This window comes from Podarcis pityusensis (assembly GCF_964106645.2).
Source record: "Podarcis pityusensis genome assembly, chromosome: 15".
Taxonomy (NCBI): domain Eukaryota; kingdom Metazoa; phylum Chordata; class Lepidosauria; order Squamata; family Lacertidae; genus Podarcis; species Podarcis pityusensis.
In genome coordinates, this window is record NC_138040.1 from 20,579,778 (window position 1) to 20,601,536 (window position 21,759).

Below are 21,759 nucleotides of genomic sequence, written 5' to 3' on the forward strand. Positions count from 1 at the left end.
ATGGGAGGGGGAAATGAGACCTGAACCCCACACCCTCTGGCTTCCCACAGATCTTATTCAGAGACTCCCCTGATCCCTGCAAATGCAGCAGGTGTTGCCCACAAGCTTTCAAACCTGTTTTTAACCATCATATGGGCTAGAAACCTGATTGTTGATTTTAATGAAGGGTGAGACATCTAAGAAGTTGAATTCTGCACCCAACACTTAATGTAATGAGTTTCTTCTCTCGCTCTCTTCACACACACACACTCACACACACACACTCACACTCCTGCAATTTTGTACCACTAAGGTCTGTGCGCAAGTTTCTAAAGGCTTGATCTGTTTCCACTGCAGCAAAAGAGGAGGGAGATGTAAATTGGTTTTTTGCTTGCCACTCTAAACCTGGGTACAGATCTTTCCATCCAATCGGATGTAAACTAATGAAATGATGACAGCCCCCAACAGTACAATGATAATCGGAAATGATATGTTTTCATCCAGCCATCCTGCACCCATGGGTCTCTTACCGCATCAGCCCTGATTATTTGTCACGGCAAATCTAAACATTAATTACTGACGGCCCTCTCCATGGCACACAGTGCTAGCTCTGCTAACGGATAAGCAGGTGGGAGGCTAGGCTGACTCATACGTCATCAGCGGGACTGCCAAATTAATGCCAGAGCCAAATGCTGCCTTCAGGCTAGGCTCACCTGAGCAGCACCTCCCATGAGGACCATGGCCAAGAAATGATTTCATTCACTTTGGTCGCATTCCAGGCCCTGCTGATGCCAATGGAACGGAAGGCAGAGCACTGAAAGAAGGCAATGGGGATTGCCCAGGGCTGTCCCTACCATAAGGAAGAGTGAGGCAGTAACTGCAGGCAGCAGATGCTGAGGAGTGAGGATTGGGTAGGGCTGTTTGCACCATATGGCCAGGTTTGCACCCCCTAAGTGAGCCTGCTGTCCTTCAGGGCAGTGGAGGTTGCTGTTCAGCATTGAGATAAGATTCCACTGCTAATCTGGTCAGCTTCTATACATGAACTTGAGGGAGCCACAATTTTTGCCCTTTGCCTCAAGGAACAAAATGGGGTTGGCCCATTGAATTGACAATTCTCCTTTGCACCACTGATCCTATGTAAGGTTTCCATCGAGAGCATCTGCTTCTGCAGAAGCTGCTGGCAGAAGTAGGTGCAAGTATGTGATTAAAGTGAAGCCAGAGCAAGATCCAGGCAGCACAACAAAAGCCTAGACAATGGGACCATCTGGACAGCAGCCCATAGGGCAAAGGCAACTGTGCCTGTCAGGATCCCTCCAACACTTTTGGAGTTCAACCAGAGCCCTTCCAAGGAACAATTTGGGAAGACGTGGGTCCCTTTAAGGTCCGAGCAGCTTCAGTCTGTCTTGCTCTGCCCCTCTTCACAGTGACTGGTCCCTGTCTTTTCCTGTTCCTCTGTAACATCTCCTGTTGGCAAGCTTTGCCTGTGCAGCAAAGCACCTGCTGCATGCAGGAACTCTGATCCTTAGCCTGCTCTGCTGATCTGACTCTGCTACCTTCTCCATTCCTTTTTAATGTTATGCAACAGAAGATGCCAACACAACAGTGTGCTAGTGGAAACTCTCTGTGCAATACATTGCACCACTTGTCATGCAACAAAATTACCAGCAACCTGCTCATGCATTCTCTTGAGCGACAACTTTCCGCTGGGGCAAAAGATTTCAAGGGTGCAACAAGTATACCACCAAGTGACTTTAATTTAGCACGACTTTGGATTACAACCCATAGACAACAGTGGAAGTGGATAAGGCCCTATGGAGCAGGCAGGCAACCTCAAACTGCATGAGGCCCTCCCACTAACATCAATAAAGCCCTCTGCAAGCAAGCAGTTCAGACCTCTGGCAGATCCTGGCAGACTGTCGGATGGGGAGAAAGGAGGCAAGGGTAGAGAGAAAAAGGAGGTGGTCTACTTTTTGCTTTTGCCCCAATGCAGGCTTCATGTCTGCTCACAGTTGGCAGACTCTTTCTGATAGATTACCCCTGTTGGAATACAACCATAGACCGAGAAAATGTTGTCATTTCTTGCCCTAAAGGGAAGATCCAGCTGCTTCAAGCTGCACCACATACACCAAAAAAACACCAAACCCAACTGCAATTCACTTGGGGAGAATAAATGAATAAGAGTCCAGCAGGAAAGAGAATCCCAGGATGTAAATTAAAAGGGGAGGAAGAATTTAGCATGGCACCAATAAGTGGCTCCAGTGGGTAATAAATTGCAACTCTTTGCTAAAGATGGAAGCAAACAACTCCTTAGGGCAGTGACTTTGAAACCATGTCCTGGAGCACTCTGGGCTTCCCCAAAGCTCAGTTAGGAGGGTGGGAATCAATAATGGTGAAAGTCAGCTCGTCTGTCATTTGCAATCTCCCCCTGCAATGACAGATGTTGGAAGGGCACTGGGAATGTTTTAGGCTGTGCTCAGTTCACGCAGGGCCATAAAGAGGCTCAAGAGACGCAACCAGGGACCTGCATGAAATAAGCATGCCCCAGAATCCTCTGCGAGGGCACCGGGATCCCTGTAAAAGAAATGCAGGGCTTCTTCAGCAGGTGAGTCAGCATGGACCAGGTTCCCTGTAGAGGGGAAAAAATGTTTATCATTTATTTATTACATTTAGATCCCACCTTTCCTCCAAAGAGCTCAAGATGATGGACATAGCTCTCCCCACCTCCTCATTTTATCCTCCCAACAACCCTCTGAGGTAGGCTAGGCTAAGAGACAGTGACTGCTCCCCACCCCAGGGTAACACAGTAGCAAGTTTCATGGCTGAGTAGGGGATTTGAACCCTGGACTCCCAGATCCTAGTCTAACCCTCTAGCCATTACATCACACTGGCTCTTTGGGGATGCTACTCTTTGCCTTGGGAACCTTCCAAAAACGGAAGCATCTTGTATCCACAGAGCTGGCTTAATGCAGAAGCATCTGCCACAGATGCCTATGCTCCTTTCCCGCACCCCTGGGGACTCCTTGCGCAGACCCAAGCCAAAGAAAATTAACCTATTTTGTTTTAAAGGTTCTGAAAATATCCCTGTTTCTCAACAATGTGATGGGGTAAAAGTTGCCAGGACAGCTGACAGCAATCTGGCTGTTCCCCTCCAAGGTGAGACGCAGCTCACAGAGGGAAGATGGTTTAATTGTTCCTTTGCAATGATATTTTAATCACAGAGGCAGCTGCATAAATTTTGTACTCTAAGCCTAATCCCTTGATTGATCTGTGTTCCTCCACCTCCCACAACACCCTTTTCCTTTATCCCACCCCTATCTCCCATCTCTCCTTCCTTCCTTCCTTCCTTCCTTCCTTCCTTCTCACGTTTTGTTTCTTTACATAATCATATAACCCCCACTTTCTCAAGCGCTACCTTTATCCTCTTCAGGAAGCCAAGTAGATTTTATGATGGGGAAGCACATAGCCAATCTCTGCTCCATCAGCAACCCACCATCCTCACCCCTAAGCTGATCAGCTTGGACCATCAAGAGGAGGGAGGAGAAGAAGAGGAGAAGAAAGGGTGGGGAGAAGATCCCCAAGGATTTGAGATGAGAAACACAACTGAAATGCAGGTCACTCTCACCTCTGCTGTTCCTTCAGAGTCAACAGAGTGACAGAATGTCAATCAGCTTGGAGGCCTCTTTCTGCCAAGCCGTGTGCAAGGCAATGAATTTGCTGTGCTGCAGCAACATCTGAGCACCTGCCTAATCTGGCAAAAAGCTTGAAATGGGAAGGCATGCAGCTGCCTTACACCAATTTGCCCATCTAGACCAGCAAAGAATGACAACAGCTTTCCAGGGTCTCAGGCAAAGAAGGGTCCTTCCCAATCACCTGCTGCTACCTGATAGTTTTGATGCAGGGGAACCTGTGGCCCTTCAGATGTTGCTGGACTACAATTCCCACCATATCTGGCTAGTGGTCATGCTGGCTGGGGTTGACAGGAGTTGGAGTCCTATAACATCTGGAAGGCCAGAGGTACCCCACCATGGTTTTAACTGGAGATTGAACTTGGGGTCTTCCACCTGCCATGAATGCAGTTTACTCTCTGAGCTATGCTCCCTTCTTTGGAATCCTGGTGCTCTCTGAGCTAGCTTGTGCTGATAGGCATTGTAGCTACTATCTGTCTACCTATCCCCCACAAGACCTGGGATATAATGATCATGAATAAAATCATGAGCTATAAGCAATTGTTGCGAGGAAAAAACAGAGAGGGGGAGAACAATCTATGCCACCTTGAGCTCCTTGGAGGAAAGGTGGGGTCTAAATGACAAAATAAAATAAACTATGGAATGGGAGAAACCACTCAATAGAAACTTTTAAACAAAAGTGGGTGTCCTATCTTTTGTATAGGAATCAAAACCAAACAGGAAACACTTGATGAAACCATGAATATAGGACTGGCAGGCTGCATTCAACTTCATGAGACGCAAGCTATGTGGCAGCAAGTTCCATAGTTGAACTATCTGCTGCATGAAGTAGGACATTATTTTATCAGTCCTGAGTTTTCCAACATTCAGATTCATTGGGGTCCACAAGTTCTCATGTGATGAGAGCGGGAGAAAAACTGTCAAAGAGCAGCTGGAGGGGGAATCAAGAGTGTGATAGCAGTGGGGACAAAGTGCCAACACCCCCTTCCCCCAATGTTGGGGTTCTGCTCCAAATGGCCCCTGCTCCCCACTTTGGCTGCTATTTGGTAAAACAAAAAGCTAAGCACACAAGGGCCAATCAAATGCTTGATATCATCTCTGGTTTGCACCTCAGGAAGTCTGGGCCTGGTCAGTGCCCAGAAACCCACCTACAACACCTTGAGTTCCATTATGGAAACAAAGACAAGAGATAAGTGTATTAAACAAAGCACATGAACAGCCTCGCAGCAGTGGATATAGGTACCACTGAGAGGGGTGGAGAAAACCCTATTCTGTGCTAATCTTCCTCTTTGGAAAAGAAGTGTTGGGTACACCTGACACCCTTGCTGGCTCACTTAGAGTGATTGGCATTCAAGCACATCAGGCTAAAAACAAGCTGTTCGGTGGAACTCCAGCCTCAGAAGGGCAAGGCCCCTTCCAACTCCGAGTTCTGGCCGAGTGAGAAAGAAAAGAAGCAGAGAGCAAAGCATGCTGGGATGACTCACAGAGGGCCGTACCAAACTGAGAATGTCTGTTCATATCCACCATCATAGCCAGGCTCCCAGGAAACATTGGCAGAGGTCATGGAAACAGCGATGCGCACGTTGCCTGGGGCATGGGGGCTTGTGCCTGAAAACAGGGAAGAGGGGGAGAGAAAAAAGAATGAAACTGTTTAAGATGCTGAGGGGAAATGATTAGAAAAAATATTGTTGCACATCAAATTATAGAGTTATTTTTTAAAACTGGGGTGGGGAACCTTTTTCAGCCTGAAGGCCACATTCCTGCATGGGAAATCTCCCAAGGGCCGCATGTCAACGGTGGGTGTGGCCAGACAAAGACCACTCTCCCTCCAAGCAAGCAAGAGGTACCATCAGAACTCAAGGACATATTACAACCAGGTAAAAGCAATAGAGGAAGGCACAGAGCATGGCCTGGGAAGGTGTGGCAGAGTCCAAAGGGCTAGCTGAAGTGGCCTGAAGGGCCACGTTCAGTCCCTGGCCCTGAAAGTCCCTGGCTGCTGCTGCTACTACTACTATGATCTTTGAGATCACTACTGTTTTGAGATCAATAGTGTGTTTAACAATCCTTACGATAATTTAGTCAAATTTTCTAAATTTAGGTAGCCTGCCCTATATTATACATTCTATTATCTTCATATTTCTTATTTTCTGTCCTTATCAGGACAAAGTACCAGGGCAAAATAAAGAGAGAGCACATAGCTGTTAAGAAGCAGAGGAACAGAGAAGTGGAAATTAAAGGGCCAAGCAACCAGGTTCAAAGATGGCAACCTAGTTTTGGAGAGGGTGTCACCATGCAACATCAGTAATTTTGACATTATTAATTTGAGGGCAGGGGAATGCATCAGCATCAGCAGCATCCAGTGGGCAGCTTCCCTCTTTTCACAACCCTTGACAGAAACCTCTTCTGCTAATAGTGCAATAGTCTTTGTCCACTGGAAGCAACACAAATCCATGGGTCACTTCATGAGAATGTGAGCAGAGCCCTCCCAGAGCAGGAGAAAGGCCCATCTGGTCTAGCATCCTGTTCTCACAGTGGCCAACCAGGTGACTATGGGGAGCCAACAAGCAGATTCTGAGTGCAACAGAAGTTCTCTGCACTTGTGATTCCCAGCAATGGACATTCAGAGGCCTCCAACAGCCGAAGCAGAATGCAGACACCATGGCTAGTAGCCATGGATATCGTTATTCAGTGTGAATATGTCTAATGCTCTTCTACAGCTGTCCAAGTTGGTGGTCATCACTATGTCTAAAATGGATACACAACCAGTCCATGCAACCTGTACTTCAGGGAGGTTCAGCTGCTCATACCATTGCATCAGTGTGGTCTGTGTGCTGCATTGGGGCCTGTGGACCTTCCAGAAGCACATCCATTATCTTTAAGAAGATACATTATTTATTATAGGTCTATGTAGACATGACTGCTCACCTACTCCACATTATTTCTAGATAAAATAGAGTGTGATCCAGGGAAAATTCAATATTCTAAAGCCAAAGAGAACCCCTTAGTGATCAAATAATTATGAGGTTTCACAATTCTCCCTCCTCTGCATCCCCTCCACATATATGTTTGGAGGTTATATTGTCATATGAGAAGCTGGGCTTGCTCTGAGGTTGCCCCGAAACTATGGAATATCCTTCCCTAGGAATGTCTGCTAGTCTCACCCATTTGATTTTTTTCTGAACAGGGCTCTGCAGTCCACCTTCTGGTAGGAAGAGGATTGTGCCTCTACCCTTTTGCTTATCTGTATAAGGAAAGAGGCAATGCTTTGGAAAGGTGCAGGTGAACCAAAGCAGTAATCAAGGAAGCACAGAGGATGTGGGTCCATAGGAAGCTGTCTTATACAAGGTCAGACCACTGGAGCTACTTAGCTCAGCATTGTCTACACTGGCTATTGGCAGCTTTCAGACAGGGATTCTTTGCCAGCCCTACTCAGAGATGCCGAGGAATTCAACTTGAGACGTTCTGCATGCAAAGCAGATATTCTACCACTGAGCTATGGTTCTTCACCAAAATCTGAGTAATTGGGGGTCTGAATCCTGCTAGGCCCTGACAAATATTGAGGCTGAAGCCATATATGTGTCTAGACTCATCATTTGCAGGTGAGAAACTTGCACCAACCAACAAGAAAGGATGCTCCTTTTCTTCCCCTTCAACCCATCTAAAGAGATAGCCAAAATAAAATTTAAAAAATAATAATAAAAAAGAATTAAAGAGCAGATTTTAGCAACAGGTTCATTGGAGCATGAAATTAAAAGGAAAAAATGATCTTCTCTTCCTGGGAACCATCTATGACTCAGACATGGCATTTGCCACAGAGATCATCCAAGAAATATGAGCCTCCCTTGACACAGAGAAGCACATCACCTCCCTCCAATTATCCATTAGCCACTCTGCGGGCTGTAGGCTCAAATATTTTGACTCCTAGAGCAAACAGATGGGACAGTTGAAAAGTCCATACAATGAAATCATTGAAAAGAGAGGCAAAGAGAAGTTGGGGAAACAGCACTCAACCCAAAACATAGGGTGATTGATTGGCATTTTTTCATTCAAAGGTGGCAGAACAGTATTTTCTTTTATCTCAAGTCAAACTTTCAAGAAAACATGCTTCCAGATGAGGTCACTGAGATAGCACTAACAGGTGATATCTGTTGTTTTCTAAAGAAACTTATCAGATTTCCCCCAGAAATAGTAAATAAGGATTAGATGGGTGGGGATACATACTGCCATTTTAATGTCAACAACACTATGCAGATGTTGCAAAACAAAACAAAAAACAAGAAAACCCTTGAATTCATGAGGAACCCTGATTCTAAAATAAGTTGCCATCATTCCTCCCTCTTTATCTATCCCCAGCGCTGGATCAATTATGCATCAGCTAGGAGCCTTTATGAACCTGATGGTGCCACCAGACCTTTGCTAGCTGGCTCTTTTCAAGGAAACATCAGTATCTGGGAATTTTCCTTGTCCTCCAGTATGGATCCAAAACTGGGTATCTTCTTCATACACACAGAGGCCAGACTTTCTAAATATGGAGATCAGCCTCCGTTGCACTTCTCCTTTCTCCACATACCCTTCATTCCCAGCATGCCTTCTCCTAATCCATTCTTTTCCTATTCTGGAGACACTATCAGCTGTGTTCTATCTAAGAAGCCAGCCATGAGCCACCCCTCCTCCTCAGCTGACTCTATTCCATTCTCCTCCTCGCCACCAACATTCAGACATCCTGTCCTGTTTGGTTGTAACCTCTCATTAGGATTTTGTTCACCATTTCTCTTCCTACCCTTTCAATTGCAATGGTCAAGAGAGAACTGCATTCCTTATTACAGATATTTCCATCTTCCTGGATACCACCACCACCTACTCCAGGGTGCAAGGTTACCCATAGAGGCTAGTGGCACAGGGCGCCAGGGCACCAAGTTCTAAAGGGCGCCAGGGAAGAGGCAGAGGCTGAACGTGGCGCCTCCCAGCATCACCTCACCGTCCTCGCCCGCCTCCGCCATGCCGCGCCGAAGCAGCGCCGCGCCTGGAGCCTCCGCCTGCCATGGCCACTACGGCAAAAAGTGGCCAGCTGAGCCAGGAGCCGCCACGTCCAGCCTCTTCCTCTTCCCCACCAGAGGAGCTGCCCTCCAGTCGCTGCCCGCCTCCTACAGCCCCGCAAAGCTGGGAGCATCGCCGGCAGCGCCGTCCCCCCTAAAAAAAGTCAGCAACTCTGGAAAACCGGGGGGGGGGGTGCGGAGGGATCTTTGCACCACAGCGCCAGATATGCTTAAGACGGCCCTGATCTGCTCAAGAGACTTGTCCACAAAAGCAGATCTGCTATTTTCAGAGCCATCGGATTTGGGGCGGTTCCCAAACTGCTATAGTTCCAAGGTTCAAAAAGCACAGGCAAGACTATTTCACAACTACTGCAATTCAGTCACCACTTAAAAACAGTGCTCCAATGGTTGAGAAAGGGGAGGGGGATCCTTACTAAAAACCCACAAGGTCCCCTTCCTGACTCCTTCAATTTTAGCCTAATCATTCTCCCCGCCCGCCCCAAGAAAAACCTGTTAAAAAATTGCACCTTTAAGGGACTGCCATGAAATGTATTTTGAACACTGTAATTTTATTTTGTTTTTTTATTTTATTGCAAGCCACACTATTACACATTGTTATCTGACTATTTCTCGCAGGTCATTCTTGTGAAATGTTACCATCCATAATGTGTATGTAAAGGGTTAATTGCAAGAGCTTTAGAACTCTGTGATGTCATATGCTCTGTGGCAGTTATGGCAGTTGGTACCTTTATGGCAGTTAGTTGAACAGTCTTAACAGTTAGACCAGCAGGTACGCTGCGTTGTGCTGCTATCTGCCTCAGAGTCAGATTTCGTCTGTAACAATTTAATCTATGTAAGATGTTTTAGCAACCTATGTATCACCTACCTGCGTTGTGTATTTAATCTGCAACTGCAAGTACACTAAGTAAAAGCTATTTGCGCTTTAAATAATAATAATAAATTTTTATTTATATCCCGTCCTCCCCAGCTGAAGCCGGGCTCAGGGCGGCTAACAACAATAAAATAATACAACATTCTAAAATCATTTCATTATAAAATTAATTCAAATCAAATTGATGGCAACCATTGGGCTAGAGCTCTGTGAAGATTGCCAAAGGAGGGAGTCAGGCTGTGCCCTGGCCAAAGGCTTGGTGGACCTTAAACTTTAAAAGAGAGTGTCTTGCATAGTTTTTATAGAAGGGAAATTGAGAGAACTAATTAACAGGTCGAATGACCCAGGACTGTCTTCCACAAAGCTCTGCTAAATGAGAACTAGAGTCTAATTCCCGCAATTCTGAACCACCATTGGTTTAACAGTGCAACTGCTCATGCTGATTGTTTTTTTCTCCCCACAGCTCAGTGAGAACTATTTGCAAATGGTTGCTTCCTCAGGACCGTTATCCGCAATAGCAAATACAACATTTTTCACTCCAGGAGAAGAAAAACCACAAACATCCATGGCACCCCCCATTTGGCCCTGCCCATGAACGCTTCCAATCCATTCCCATACCTACCGATGACGGTCAGATGAGTGCTAGCAGTTATGCTTGTGACTATGTTGGTAGCGACACATTCCCACTCTCCGTGGTCATCCTTACTGAGAGATCGGAACTGGAGGCTGCCACTTGGAAGGGTGTTGTGCTTGCTTCTACTGGGCTTCCCTACCTTGGTCAAACAACAGAGAAAGCACAGGGGAAAGGAAGGAGAAATAAAGAGAGAAAAAACACAACTCAGAGGCATGTCGCAAGGGCAGCAGAGTGAGGCAACATGATGCCAATGCTGCTAGCACAAACTGGGAGAGGGGTGCGATTCTGGGCCCTTCCTGCAGACACTTGGAGGCACCTTTGGCAAAATCATTGGCCAAAGGGATCAGCTCCCAAAAGGCGGTATGAGCAGGTAAGGCAGGTGTGGAGAAAGGAGCACAAAGAGGTACAAGGCAGAGCTGGAGAACCAGCAGAGATGAGGGAGCAGGCAAGGACAGAGCAAGGAATGGGCATGAGGGTGCTTCTGCTGCACAGATAAAGGGGGGTTTGGGCAGGGCCCCTCTTCACAGTGGACAGTTCCTTACTTGAAGGGCTGCCTGGCTCAAGTCCAGTTTAAATGAGAAAGAATCGTAAGAAAGAAGAGCAGGAACGACCCTGAAGTTACACATTCACAATTAGCAGCTGGTCAGCAGGCTGAGCAGAGACACAGGTAATCAGCCCATAGTCTGCTTCCTCTACGGTGAGATGTACAAATTTAGAAATAATAAAAACAGAAATCCAGTACATCTATGAAGTAGCACATGTAAATCTGCATCTACCACTCTTCTTTGGAGCTGGGTTGATGCATTAATTTTTCTTAGCCACTGTTATAGGAATTCTAAGATCTCATATATATCATACGTTCATAAATTTACAAGGCAAACACATACATAAGTATATAAACTATGTGTCTGAAATAGTACAGGAGAGCAATCCTGAAACCATTTTGACTCTCCCAAATTGACCTCAAATGTTTCTCTGCAAGGAGGAAGGAAATGGGAAAGCTTCCCCCTTGTCTTTTGCTGAAAAATCCTGTCTGAAGGCCATATCTGTGTATGAATAGGGTGAGCCTCTGACCTGGATTCAGGAACTGAGTATTTACCACCACAAAAGAATGGCCAGGATGCCCAAATAAAAGCAATCAGTGACCATTAGGTATCTTGGCCGACAGGTTTTCTGCTGTAGACCGCCCCTTCAGTGATGTATGTATGTTGTTTTGGGGGGTGGTCTTGAGCTACAGGGGAGGCAATTTTCAAATGTCTATATAAGAGCTTGCACATCATTGTTCTAGGTTCCTCTCCTCCCTCCCTGTGTGGGGTGAGTGGGGGACCCTGTTGCAACAGTTTAATAAGGATCATGCTTACTAGCTGCTTTGCTTCTCAATATACTCTGGTTGGCCTCTGTTATTTTCTCCTACCGCTAGAGAACCTACTTAAGGACTCTATATGGGCTCTTAGATACCCCATAAGGGAAAGGGAGCAATATTTTTCTTCTAACAGTCACCTTAAGAGGCACCTGCTTCTGACAACTGGTAGTGATGGCTGTGATGGCTGGGGAAAAAGTACCCAAATGTTCCTTCTCTACTACCCCACTGGCAAAGCACCCACTTGAGTAGAGCAGGCTTCTCCCTGCAGATGTTCACCCTCCAAAGGATGCAGGGCAGTGGGGTCAGGCAACAAAAAGATGAAGTGTTCTGTGTAACCTGAATGCCTGCATAATTCTGCAACAACTGAAGGCGGCCTACCTAACAGCTATGAACCTTAGATAATTGTAATGTATGTTTAAAAAAGACAGTAATATTTGGGAGGCGGAATGGATGAATTCTGGGATATGAAACACTGAGTGCATACATTTATCTGCACTATGACTTTAAACCACTTCTAGGCCAGTTTTAATGTCCATGGCCCCCAACCCAAGGAATCCTGGGAACTGCAGTTGTTCAGGGTCCCTTCAAAAAATATCCTCCACACCACAAAACTACAGTTACCATAATTCTTTGTGGAATGGGTCAAAAGGTCTTGACAGCTGATCTGGTCACTGGTAGATAGATATTCTTTTGCATTCTACGTACTGTTGTTCAGTTTAAAGCTTTAGGCCGCTAGAGGGAGCTACGACACCATGGATCTCACCTGCATTCACCCTATTAATATCTGGTTGCATGATGAGGCAATCACTCTGTTTCCCTTGGGTTTCAGGCAGTGCCCTTTCCCAAAGAACAGGTATGGGAACCACAGGACTACAAGCCCCACCATCCCTTGCCACCAGCTGTGCTTGGTGGGGATGATGGGAGCTGCAGTTCAACAATACCCTAAGGGACAAAGGTTCCCGCATCTGCACCAGAAGATGGCCGTAGGATGATGTTTAGGGTGGCACTTGGCTATGAGAATCACTTTAGCTGCAGCAATGGACAAAACAGATCTCCCCCTCCTGACCTCTGACAGTGTATGTTGCTTCTGCTTGTCAAAAAGAAAGAAGAGGCGATGCTATAAGGAGGTACAGACAGTCCAAGCAGCAATCAAGGACACCCTGAGGACATGAGCAACTGCCTTATACTGGGTCAGACCACTGGGTCCACCCAGCTCAGTAATGTCTACACCAGGCATAGGCAAACGTGGCCCTCCAGATTTGGGACTACAACCCCCATCATCCCTAGCTAACAGGACCAATGGTCAGGGATGATGGGAGTTGTAGTCCCTAAACATCTGGAGGGCCAAGTTTGTCTATGCCTGGTCTACACTGACTGGCAGCAGCTCTCCAGGTTTTCAAACTCTGTGTCTTTCCCAATACTACTAGGAGATGCTGTGGGATTGAACATGGGACCTTCTGCACACAAAGCTGATCCTCTACCACTGAGCCACTCCCCTTCCCTGAAGTTCAGGGGCCCAAGTCCAGATGTGGAGAACAGCTAGGCAAGCAGCAGTAAGCTAGGACTCTTAAGAGAGTCAGAATGGGGAGAATGCAAAATGGAAGATCACAGAAAAATGGGAAAGCTGATATCACTTGGTGGCTTTGGTTTGGACCTTACCCCCTGCTGAATCTCTCACAGCAGACACAAAATGGGAGAAACCCCTTGTCCATTTGCTAAGAGTCAAAGCTTGAGGGAGGACACCCAGTGTGGGCAGCAGCTGAACGAGATGTTTTGGGGTGGGAAAACTCAGAGCTTATACGCTACTTGTAAGAAATATGCCTTCACTGGAGGTATTTAAGCAGAGGCAGGATTACTATTTCTTAGGGCTGCAAGATTCCTGCATCAAGCAAAGGGAGTGGGACTGGATTACCTCCCAAGGTCCCTTTCAACACTAAAATTGCAATGCTCATATGAAAGACTGCTGTAGTTAAGAGAGAGTGTCCTCCTGACTGTACTCCAGCTAGGAACGGGAGAGAATTTTTAATTTTGTTTTCATTTTAAGGAGAAACTACCAAATTTGCACATCTCAAGCTGATGCACAGAACAAAAAGCGGCTATCCTACAAAATTCACATTTCCCCAAATTCTGCAATGAGGTTGCCCAACCAATCCGTCTAAAATGTATATATTAAGGGAAAGTGGGAATAAACACACATATATCTCATTAAAATAATGAACAAGAATGCATTGTGTTTGGGGAAATTGCTTGCAAAAATGTGCACATTAGTAAAAACTGAGTACAAACAAAGGTGTATTAAAAGATATTTGTACTCAAATGCTGACCTGATTTTCAGGAGGACCCCCCCCCCAAAAAAATGCAAATTGCTGGGTAAATGTAGAGAACTGGATTTAAGAGTAGAAAAATGGAAAACAGAGAGAAGCAAAACTAATAGGTTCCTTCATCTGTACCTCCAGCAAATCATGGTTTGATTTGGCAGTATGCTGCAAAATATTAGCACAGAAAGAGGCAAGTCTGTCCCATGCACTGCACTGGGGCAACTGTAGCACTGGAGGGAGGGGTCCACAAGGGGGAGGGGGACCTGCAGTAGATACCGGCACAGAGGAGTGAGTGGAGCAAGTGGGCAAGTGAGAACCAGTGTGGTGCAGTGGTTAGAGCATCAGACCTGGGAGACCAGGGTTCAAACTCCCACTTAGCTATGAAGTTCAGTGGGTGACCTTGGGCCAGTTGCTGCCTCTCAGCCTAACCTATCTCATGAGGTTGTTTTTGTTTTTTTCTGGAAAAGTTTTCAATTAGCAATAATTGCGCCTCAGATTAACCTCATTGACTACGATACTGCCACTGCGCAGGATACTGCCACTGCGCAGGAAAGGTGGGATATGAATGCAATAAAGAAATGAATAAAACAGAGCGGCTCATTTTGCAATTGCTGCTGTTGCTGGCTGACGTTGGCTAAGGTTTCTGCAGCTTCTAAGGCTTCCTTGCTAGGAGCTGGGTCTCTCCCCCACCCACCTGCGGGACGGGGGCGGCAGTAGTACAGCCCGAAGCGAAGCAGCTGAACCTGCAGTTTTGCTCTTACCGGGACAGAGTGTGGCTTCTCTGTCTGCAATATTCATCAAAAGCCAAAGGCACTGCAGATTTTTCTGGCAGGCCGGGTACCTTTCTCCAGGCGATGGCAGGAAAGGGGTCTCCTGCAGCAGCACAGGGTATCAACAGCTCCCTCCCTGCCTCTTGTCTGTACTCCCAGCCTGGTAGCACCGTAAAATAGGGCGGGTCCTGCAGCCAGGGATGGAAGGCAAGGGGAGAGAAAGGCGAGTGGGGGAAATTAAAAAATCGAACAACTCTCATTGAACGCACAGCCGAAACCTGCATTTAAAAAATCTGCCATCCAATTACAGAACTTTTAGCCAGTTAATGAGTCTGCCAAAAGCCAGATGGTTAAACAGATTACATTGACATACATACAATCACTGACCCATGTAAATTCACGGATGAGGCGGGTGTGCAATACCTTCTCTGTGTTTGTTCTCCCTTCGCACACTCTCTCCCACCAACGCTTAGCTGCTCACAACGCTCATGCAGGCATGCAGCTTGCTCGACTTGGTTTGCACGATGCTCTCGTGTGCACACACTCACATTCACTGTCCATTTCATGGAGACAGTATGTAAGAGCTGCCCAACGCTGGCAGATTGACTGGTCATCTTCTCTGCTGGATGCCTCCAACTGACAGCACCATCTCCTCCTCCTCGACATTTGCATGCTGACTTTTTCAGCTTCTTAGAAGGTGGATTGTTATAGTATGTCTTATCACTGGGGTCCCCACAGGCATCATGGTGCACTCAGATACCACCCCCCCCCCAGGTAGCTGCCAGATCCTCATGCCCCTCCCCATTTTATTTTTTAAATTAAAGGTTCTTCCTCTTTTTTTGCATTTTGCAGTTGTTAGGTTGATTTTATTACAGGGGGCTGCTTTTTGTGGGGGTTTTTTAAAGGTTGAAGGAATTTTGCTCGTTGGGTGGGGGGGGGTCTAAGCATCACCAGACATTGGTTCCCCACCCCCACCCCCATGAAATGGATACTTGTGGTGTCCGTGGCAGTTTCTTAGACTTCCAAGGGGGTCTCTGAGCTCAAAAGGGCTGGGGATTTGTCTTCTATCACATTAGCAACAGAATCAGACAGACTCATTTCAATCGAATGAATCTACAATTCCTTTAAATCAAAGCCTGTGGTCTCTTCACTTTAGCTGAGCTGATCTGATTTGGGGCACCCAGAGAGGCTCTGTACTGTGCCCCCGTACACCACACCCAGCCAGGAGAGCTTCATAACAGGCAAGTCTTGCCATTACACCTGGCATTTTGTTGATGCGGATTGCATCCAAAGTTAGACATGCTCAGTGCAATATGCATAGTTCACAAGCTTTTCAGAACAGCAATATATCAAGAGGTGAGATACTAGCTGCCTCTGGCTCTTCCCAACTGTCCCTCAGAGTTATTGCGTATGGCTGCTGAGCTTGAGGGAGAAGCTGAACAATTCAACTGCCTCTGTTGAGAGACCAGACACCTTTAGCCTTTCCTCAGATGTCACCTGGCAGCAGCCATTCCATCAGGCTATGTGGGCCATTTGCATTCAAGCTGATTGGTATAAGCACTTTAAGAACTGCTGCCTGACCTGTGGGGGGGGGGGAGTTCTGCCCTCCTCCCTCCCTGTTCCTTTTTCCTTGTGTGCCATGCCTTTTAGAATAAAAGCCTAAGGGTATGCAGTGCCACACTACTGCTCTTTTTTTTGTGAGTATGCTGCTTTGTGAGCCTCTTCAGTTAAAGAGAAATATACTAATGTTTAAAAAGTAAATAAATACCTTCAGTACGAGTCGGGCAGGGGGGGACTGGCCCATTGTACCCAGGGCATTATAAGGCACGCAGGTGTATGTGCCAAGAGCTTCTTCCGTTGCCTCTTCTATTCGAATTGAGCCATCTTCCATCAGACTCCAGCCAGAAAACTGCACAGGCAAGAGAGAAGACTAGACACATTGCAGTTTTGAGTTTCATATGAGATATATGGCTGTTTTGTGTTTTTCTCTCCGCTTAAATTATCTGGTTGAATGTGTAGCCATATATTTAAGTGTAGATGCTGCATAGACCGGAACCGCAATGAACCCGTCCTCTTCAGCTGACATTTCAATATATACTTTGATGTAATGTTTTTCATTTGTCAGTAGATGTCACTACAGTGCTGTTTGCACCACCTAGTGATTCAGGGTAAAAAGGTAAAGGGACCCCTGACCACTAGGTCCAGTCGTGACCGACTCTGTGGTTGTGGCGCTCATCTCGCTTTACTGGCCAAGAAAGCCGGCATACAGCTTCCGGGTCATGTGGCCAGAATGACTAAGCCACTTCTGGCGAACCAGAGCAGCGCACAGAAACACCGTTTACCTTCCCGCTGGAGTGGTACCTATTTATCTACTTGCATTTTGATGTGCTTTTGAACTGCTAGGTTGGCAGGAGAGGGACCGAACAATGGGAGCTCACCCGGTCGTGCAGATTCGAACCGCCAACCTTCTGATCGGCAAGCCCTAGGCTCAGTGGTTTAACCCACAGCGCCACCCGCACTAAACTTAATATAACTTGTAGTTGTAGGATTCTGTTTTAAAGACTTTTCCTTTAAGACAGTGGAATTACTGTAGCTGCATTTTGAGGGGGAAGACCAATTCTTGGGGTGAGAGAAAGGAGCATTTTAACCCTGTCCAATTCTGCATTTTTTTCTTCTGGAAGTTCTCCCCTGCTCTGACCCCCTGCAGACACATGGGTTTCACTTCTGCAAGTGAAATAAAATGGGTATCTAAGGAAATTTAAAGTGGAGGCCTATGGACTGTGTCATGGCCAGGAGCTGATTATGGGAGAGGGAGTTAAGAGCAAATCTGTCCTAGGTACCTAATTTGGATTAAAGAGTTCCAGGTCTAAGCACAACACATTAAATACAGGAATGGGGGCCTAGTCTGTCCAGGTACCTGTTCTGATTCAGGTTTTTGGTTCCCAGGCCACACAGGCCTCCATCTCTATGCCCAGAAACCTCTAATGCAGCAACGGGGTCAACGTTACAAGTGTTGGGACCATGTAAAGTTCTTCTGGATGCAGAAGGCCACAGAAGGCATCCTCAGTGCAAACTGGGGAATCCGTTCCAAATTTCACAAACTTCTGGAATTCTGGCAGAGTAAAATCACCCAAACTTTCCAGAATGGGAACAAGCAATTCAGCTCATCCTTAATTCAGAAACGTCCTAGCAGCTGCCAGATCCTTAATGTCAGAGCTTGGAAAGTTCATTTTTTTAAAAGCAACTAATTCTAGTTCTAGGTGAACGTGTTCAAAAAGAAATTAATTCTAGTTCATGTTGGTCCCCCTTTACAAAATGAACTATCTTGGCTCATGCTCAGTTCAAGTTCATCCAAATGATCATTGGCAAAATACTTTTCAGTATTCACAATGTTACAAGCAGCTGTGCTGACGCACACAGTGTACTTCAAACAACTAAAACAACAACATCAAAATATGGACACAGTGGGATGTGAATAGCTTAATTCATTCCTTCAAACAATTATCATATTTAAGCTTAAAGGCCCCAAAGTCCAAAGTGTAAAAAAAAAAAAAAACCCACATGTAAGAGGTTGAAGGTTTTAAAGTTGGAAATTGTTCAAAGTTCCACCCTAAAACTTAATCTACATTCAATTCACTCAAAAGTTATGGGAGCAACTTTCAGGTGTCGTTCAGAGGTCTTTGAACTAATTCAGTGGACTTTTTTTTAATTCAAGCTACTTTATTCCAAGCACTGTATAGGAGAGAGAGAATGAATTACTGGAGTTAGAAACTGGTGGGCCCTGGTCCACAGTTCTTTTTATTTTATTTTTCTAAGGGGAGGGAGGGAAGCAGGAAGGAAGATTCAAAGCTGCAGCTGTAAAACTTCAAGAATCACACCTAGCAAATGCTGAGGAAGAGGAGAAAAACAGGACAGCAGTTCTTTAGATTTGGGGGGGGGGGATTCATAAACCAAAATCCCCTTGTCAACATTTTGGACTGCATTTGTAATCCCTTTGTTTCTGTCTGCTGGGAGACGGTCAGTTATCATAATTGGCCTACTTGGATGGCACAGATGTATCGCTTCGGGGAAACATGTTGACACAGAGCCCTGCTAATGAGATATGGACAATTCCTCCTCCTGGCATCAGCTTGAATATAGCTCAGGTCAGTAGCGCTCAACAAAAACAAAGTACCCTAGGATCACCAATTATTCCCATCATCATGATGGCTAGGGTGCAAAATCATCCCATACCAACCTGAGTGCCGGCCACGATCCAGCATACGGCAACTTATTCCAGAGTAAGCTACCACTGACTGTAATTTCGAGGGAACATATGCTCGCTCTCCTCCATAGGCCAGTGAAGGTCCACATTCAGCCCCAGTTCCCACCCCACTTAAGGGAAGCCATTTGTGCCAGATCAGATCAAGGAAGGAGCTAGGTACGTAGAGGGCTTTGGGTGCAGGCCCATGACACCTATGTGTATCCATGTATAGATCTTCCTTTGGGAAATTAAAGTGGTGGGTAGAACATGGTCTCCCTGGCACTGCACTTTACAGCATGCATCACCCAGTAAGTAAGACTAAAAATGTATTTTTTAGGTTTAGGTGTTTAAAAGCGGGGACTGGGAAGACGCAGGAAATCTAGGGCCCTACAGAAAAGAAATGGGCTCAGGCTTCCTAACTATCTTCCTGGATGACCAAAGGATCATCGGGTGCACTGCTGCTTCTCCAGCTGTGGCCAAGCAGATGCCCCCAGCAAGCTTGCAAACAAAGCAAGATGGAGGTATCCTTTGTTGCCTGCTCAAAAACATCTGAGATCTCATGCCTCTGAATAAAGCATCGTGCCAAACATTGGGTCCCTGGGAGGGTCATTTCTGGTGGTCAGGTCCTGAGAACAGGAGGAGTTCGTATCCATCCAAGCGGCCCAGTTGTCCAAAACAAATCTAGAGCACCAATCAAGGGTGGCAGGAGGGGCAGGAGCTTAGGGAATATCCTTGTACCAGAGAGAAGTTCCTTGGAATACAAAGCAAACACTAAGGCTACGGCTTTAAAAAGGTCCTGGTGGGCAGGGATTGGCTCATGGGAATCAGCTGACTCGGAGTTGTAACAGGCTGGGACTGCAGCCAAGATGGTACCTGAGCTACAGTGCTAGAGCCATGTGGGGAACACAGGAAGCTGCATTATACCAAGCCAGACCATAGGTGCGGTAGCAGGAGCCACCACAATGAGTCCCAATAGGGGACTTCCCCCCTATTCTCCTTTCCCTGTGTGACCCCCCATTGGCTCTGGAGGGGTCAGGGGAGCATGCAGTGGGAGTAAGCAGGGGACCATTCCATCAGGCAAGCAGAAATGGATACACTGATGAAACATTTGTGTTAGTGCAACACTGAATTCCTTCCCATTTAGATCAGGATTGCCTACACTGACTGGCAAAAGCTCTTCAGGATTTCAGGCACAGTTCACTCCGAGCCCTGCTTGGAGATGCCGGGGATTGAACCTGGGACCTTCTGCATGTATAAAGGTAAAGGTAAAGGGACCCCTGACCATTAGGTCCAGTCGTGGCCGACTCTGGGGTTGCAGCGCTCATCTCGCTTTATTGGCCAAGGGAGCTGGCGTACAGCTTCCGGGTCATGTGGACAGCATGACTAAGCCACTTCTGGCTAACCAGAGCAGCACACAGAAACGCCGTTTACCTTCCTGCCAAAGCAGTACCTATTTATCTACTTGCACTTTGACGTGCTTTCGAACTGCTAGGTTGGCAGGAGCAGGGACCAAACAACAGGAGCTCACCCCGTCGCAGGGATTTGAACCGCCAACCTTCTGATCGGCAAGTCCTAGGCTCTGTAGTTTAAACCACAGCGCCACCTGCATCCCCTTCTGCATGTATAGCAGATGCTATATCACTAAGCAACAGACCTTCCCCTAAAAGACATGCAACCATGGCACCATGCGATAATAAGTTATCAACATGTTATGAACATAACTTCTCATTGTATCTTGGTAGAAACAATCCATGACAAGATTATGGTAAACATGTTTCTTCGCTCAGCTTGAATTCCAGATTGCTCATTAATACATATATATACATTTCTACCTTGCTCATTACAGAAATCCATTCTGCTGGAGCTCCGGGGGGTGGGGGGACATTTGCCACACAGTGTGGTTGTAGCCAGACAGGGGAATATTGCCACCTTCCTGCATGGCTGAGGAGGGGGTGGCTGCCTGATGCCACCCTCCACCTGGCCAAGCCGGACCCTCTAAAAGAGCGTATATTGCCCACAAGCCAATCAGAGCATGGGCATGGGGGCTGTGCCGTGCCTGTCCCTGGGGTATTTAGGAGGGTGACCTGGAGCAGACCACCCTCTTGGTTGACCAACACATGATTTACCACCCACCCAGACAGTTAGAGGCCTGCTCAGTGGGGGAGTGGGCAAGTTGGAGTAAGGACGTTGCTATAATTAATTAGTCAACATATTCGGGGCCAAGGAGCAATTTTCTTCTACAAGCAAACTGGCCAGCTTGCAGACTTTCACCCAGTGCTATTTTTCTAGAAAAAAAGGTGCAGGAACTCACCATGAACACCTCCTTCATTCTCTTAGAATGACAATGGTGTCCACCTAAGAGGTGCTGGAACTGAGTTCTGGTTGAAAAAAAGCCCTGCTTTCGCCTACCTCATAGCAACTGTCACAACTTTGGCGTATAAGGCATTGGGCTGGATCCTTAGTCACACAAGTACCCCGTTAAAGGGGTCCAGAAAGGATGACTCTGTCTAGGAGTCCACATGGAGACCGATGGGCCAAAACACCTCTCCCGATGGTGGGCCTATGCGAGATCGTGGCACTTGACCCATATCGGGAGTGATTCCCCAGCACTGGACCAACCCATTGGATTCCTATCCTCCACATTGGCCACAGACATCATGTGTCTGTGGGGGCAAATAGTGGGCATGATCTTTCTAAACGTTGGGCGTGATGAACATTCACTGATTTCAATGAGTGAGCTAAGCACATAACAAGTATCTTCTCCATGGAAATCTACAGGGCTTCCAAGTGCTCAGCTTTGGCTGGATTGTACCCTTCCCTGATCATCAACACTATCAT

At 46.6% G+C, this 21,759-nt stretch overlaps 1 protein-coding gene and 1 long non-coding RNA gene across 7 annotated transcripts in view; one reads left to right on the plus strand and one right to left on the minus strand.

Annotated features, from left to right (window-relative positions):
• Positions 1–21,759, minus strand: part of IGSF9B (immunoglobulin superfamily member 9B) — a 138,699-nt gene that overhangs the window by 39,828 nt on the left and 77,112 nt on the right. For 5 of the 6 annotated variants that reach the window (XR_013979950.1, XM_080983382.1, XM_080983386.1 and 2 more), the window contains exons 9-12: positions 16,447–16,587; positions 14,750–14,866; positions 10,216–10,366; positions 5,150–5,273 (exon numbers count right to left, since the gene is read on the minus strand). Coding sequence is in view for 5 of the 6 variants with exons in the window: in XM_080983382.1 (XP_080839508.1) it covers positions 5,150–5,273; positions 10,216–10,366; positions 14,750–14,866; positions 16,447–16,587 (533 nt within the window). In the remaining variant the exon portion in view is untranslated. The remainder of the gene's footprint in view (positions 1–5,149; positions 5,274–10,215; positions 10,367–14,749; positions 14,867–16,446; positions 16,588–21,759) is intronic. The other variant, XM_080983383.1, reaches the window with a different exon arrangement.
• Positions 10,440–13,814, plus strand: LOC308464414. Its single transcript, XR_013980028.1, has 2 exons — positions 10,440–10,597; positions 13,635–13,814. It is a non-coding gene; the product is annotated as an uncharacterized lncRNA (long non-coding RNA).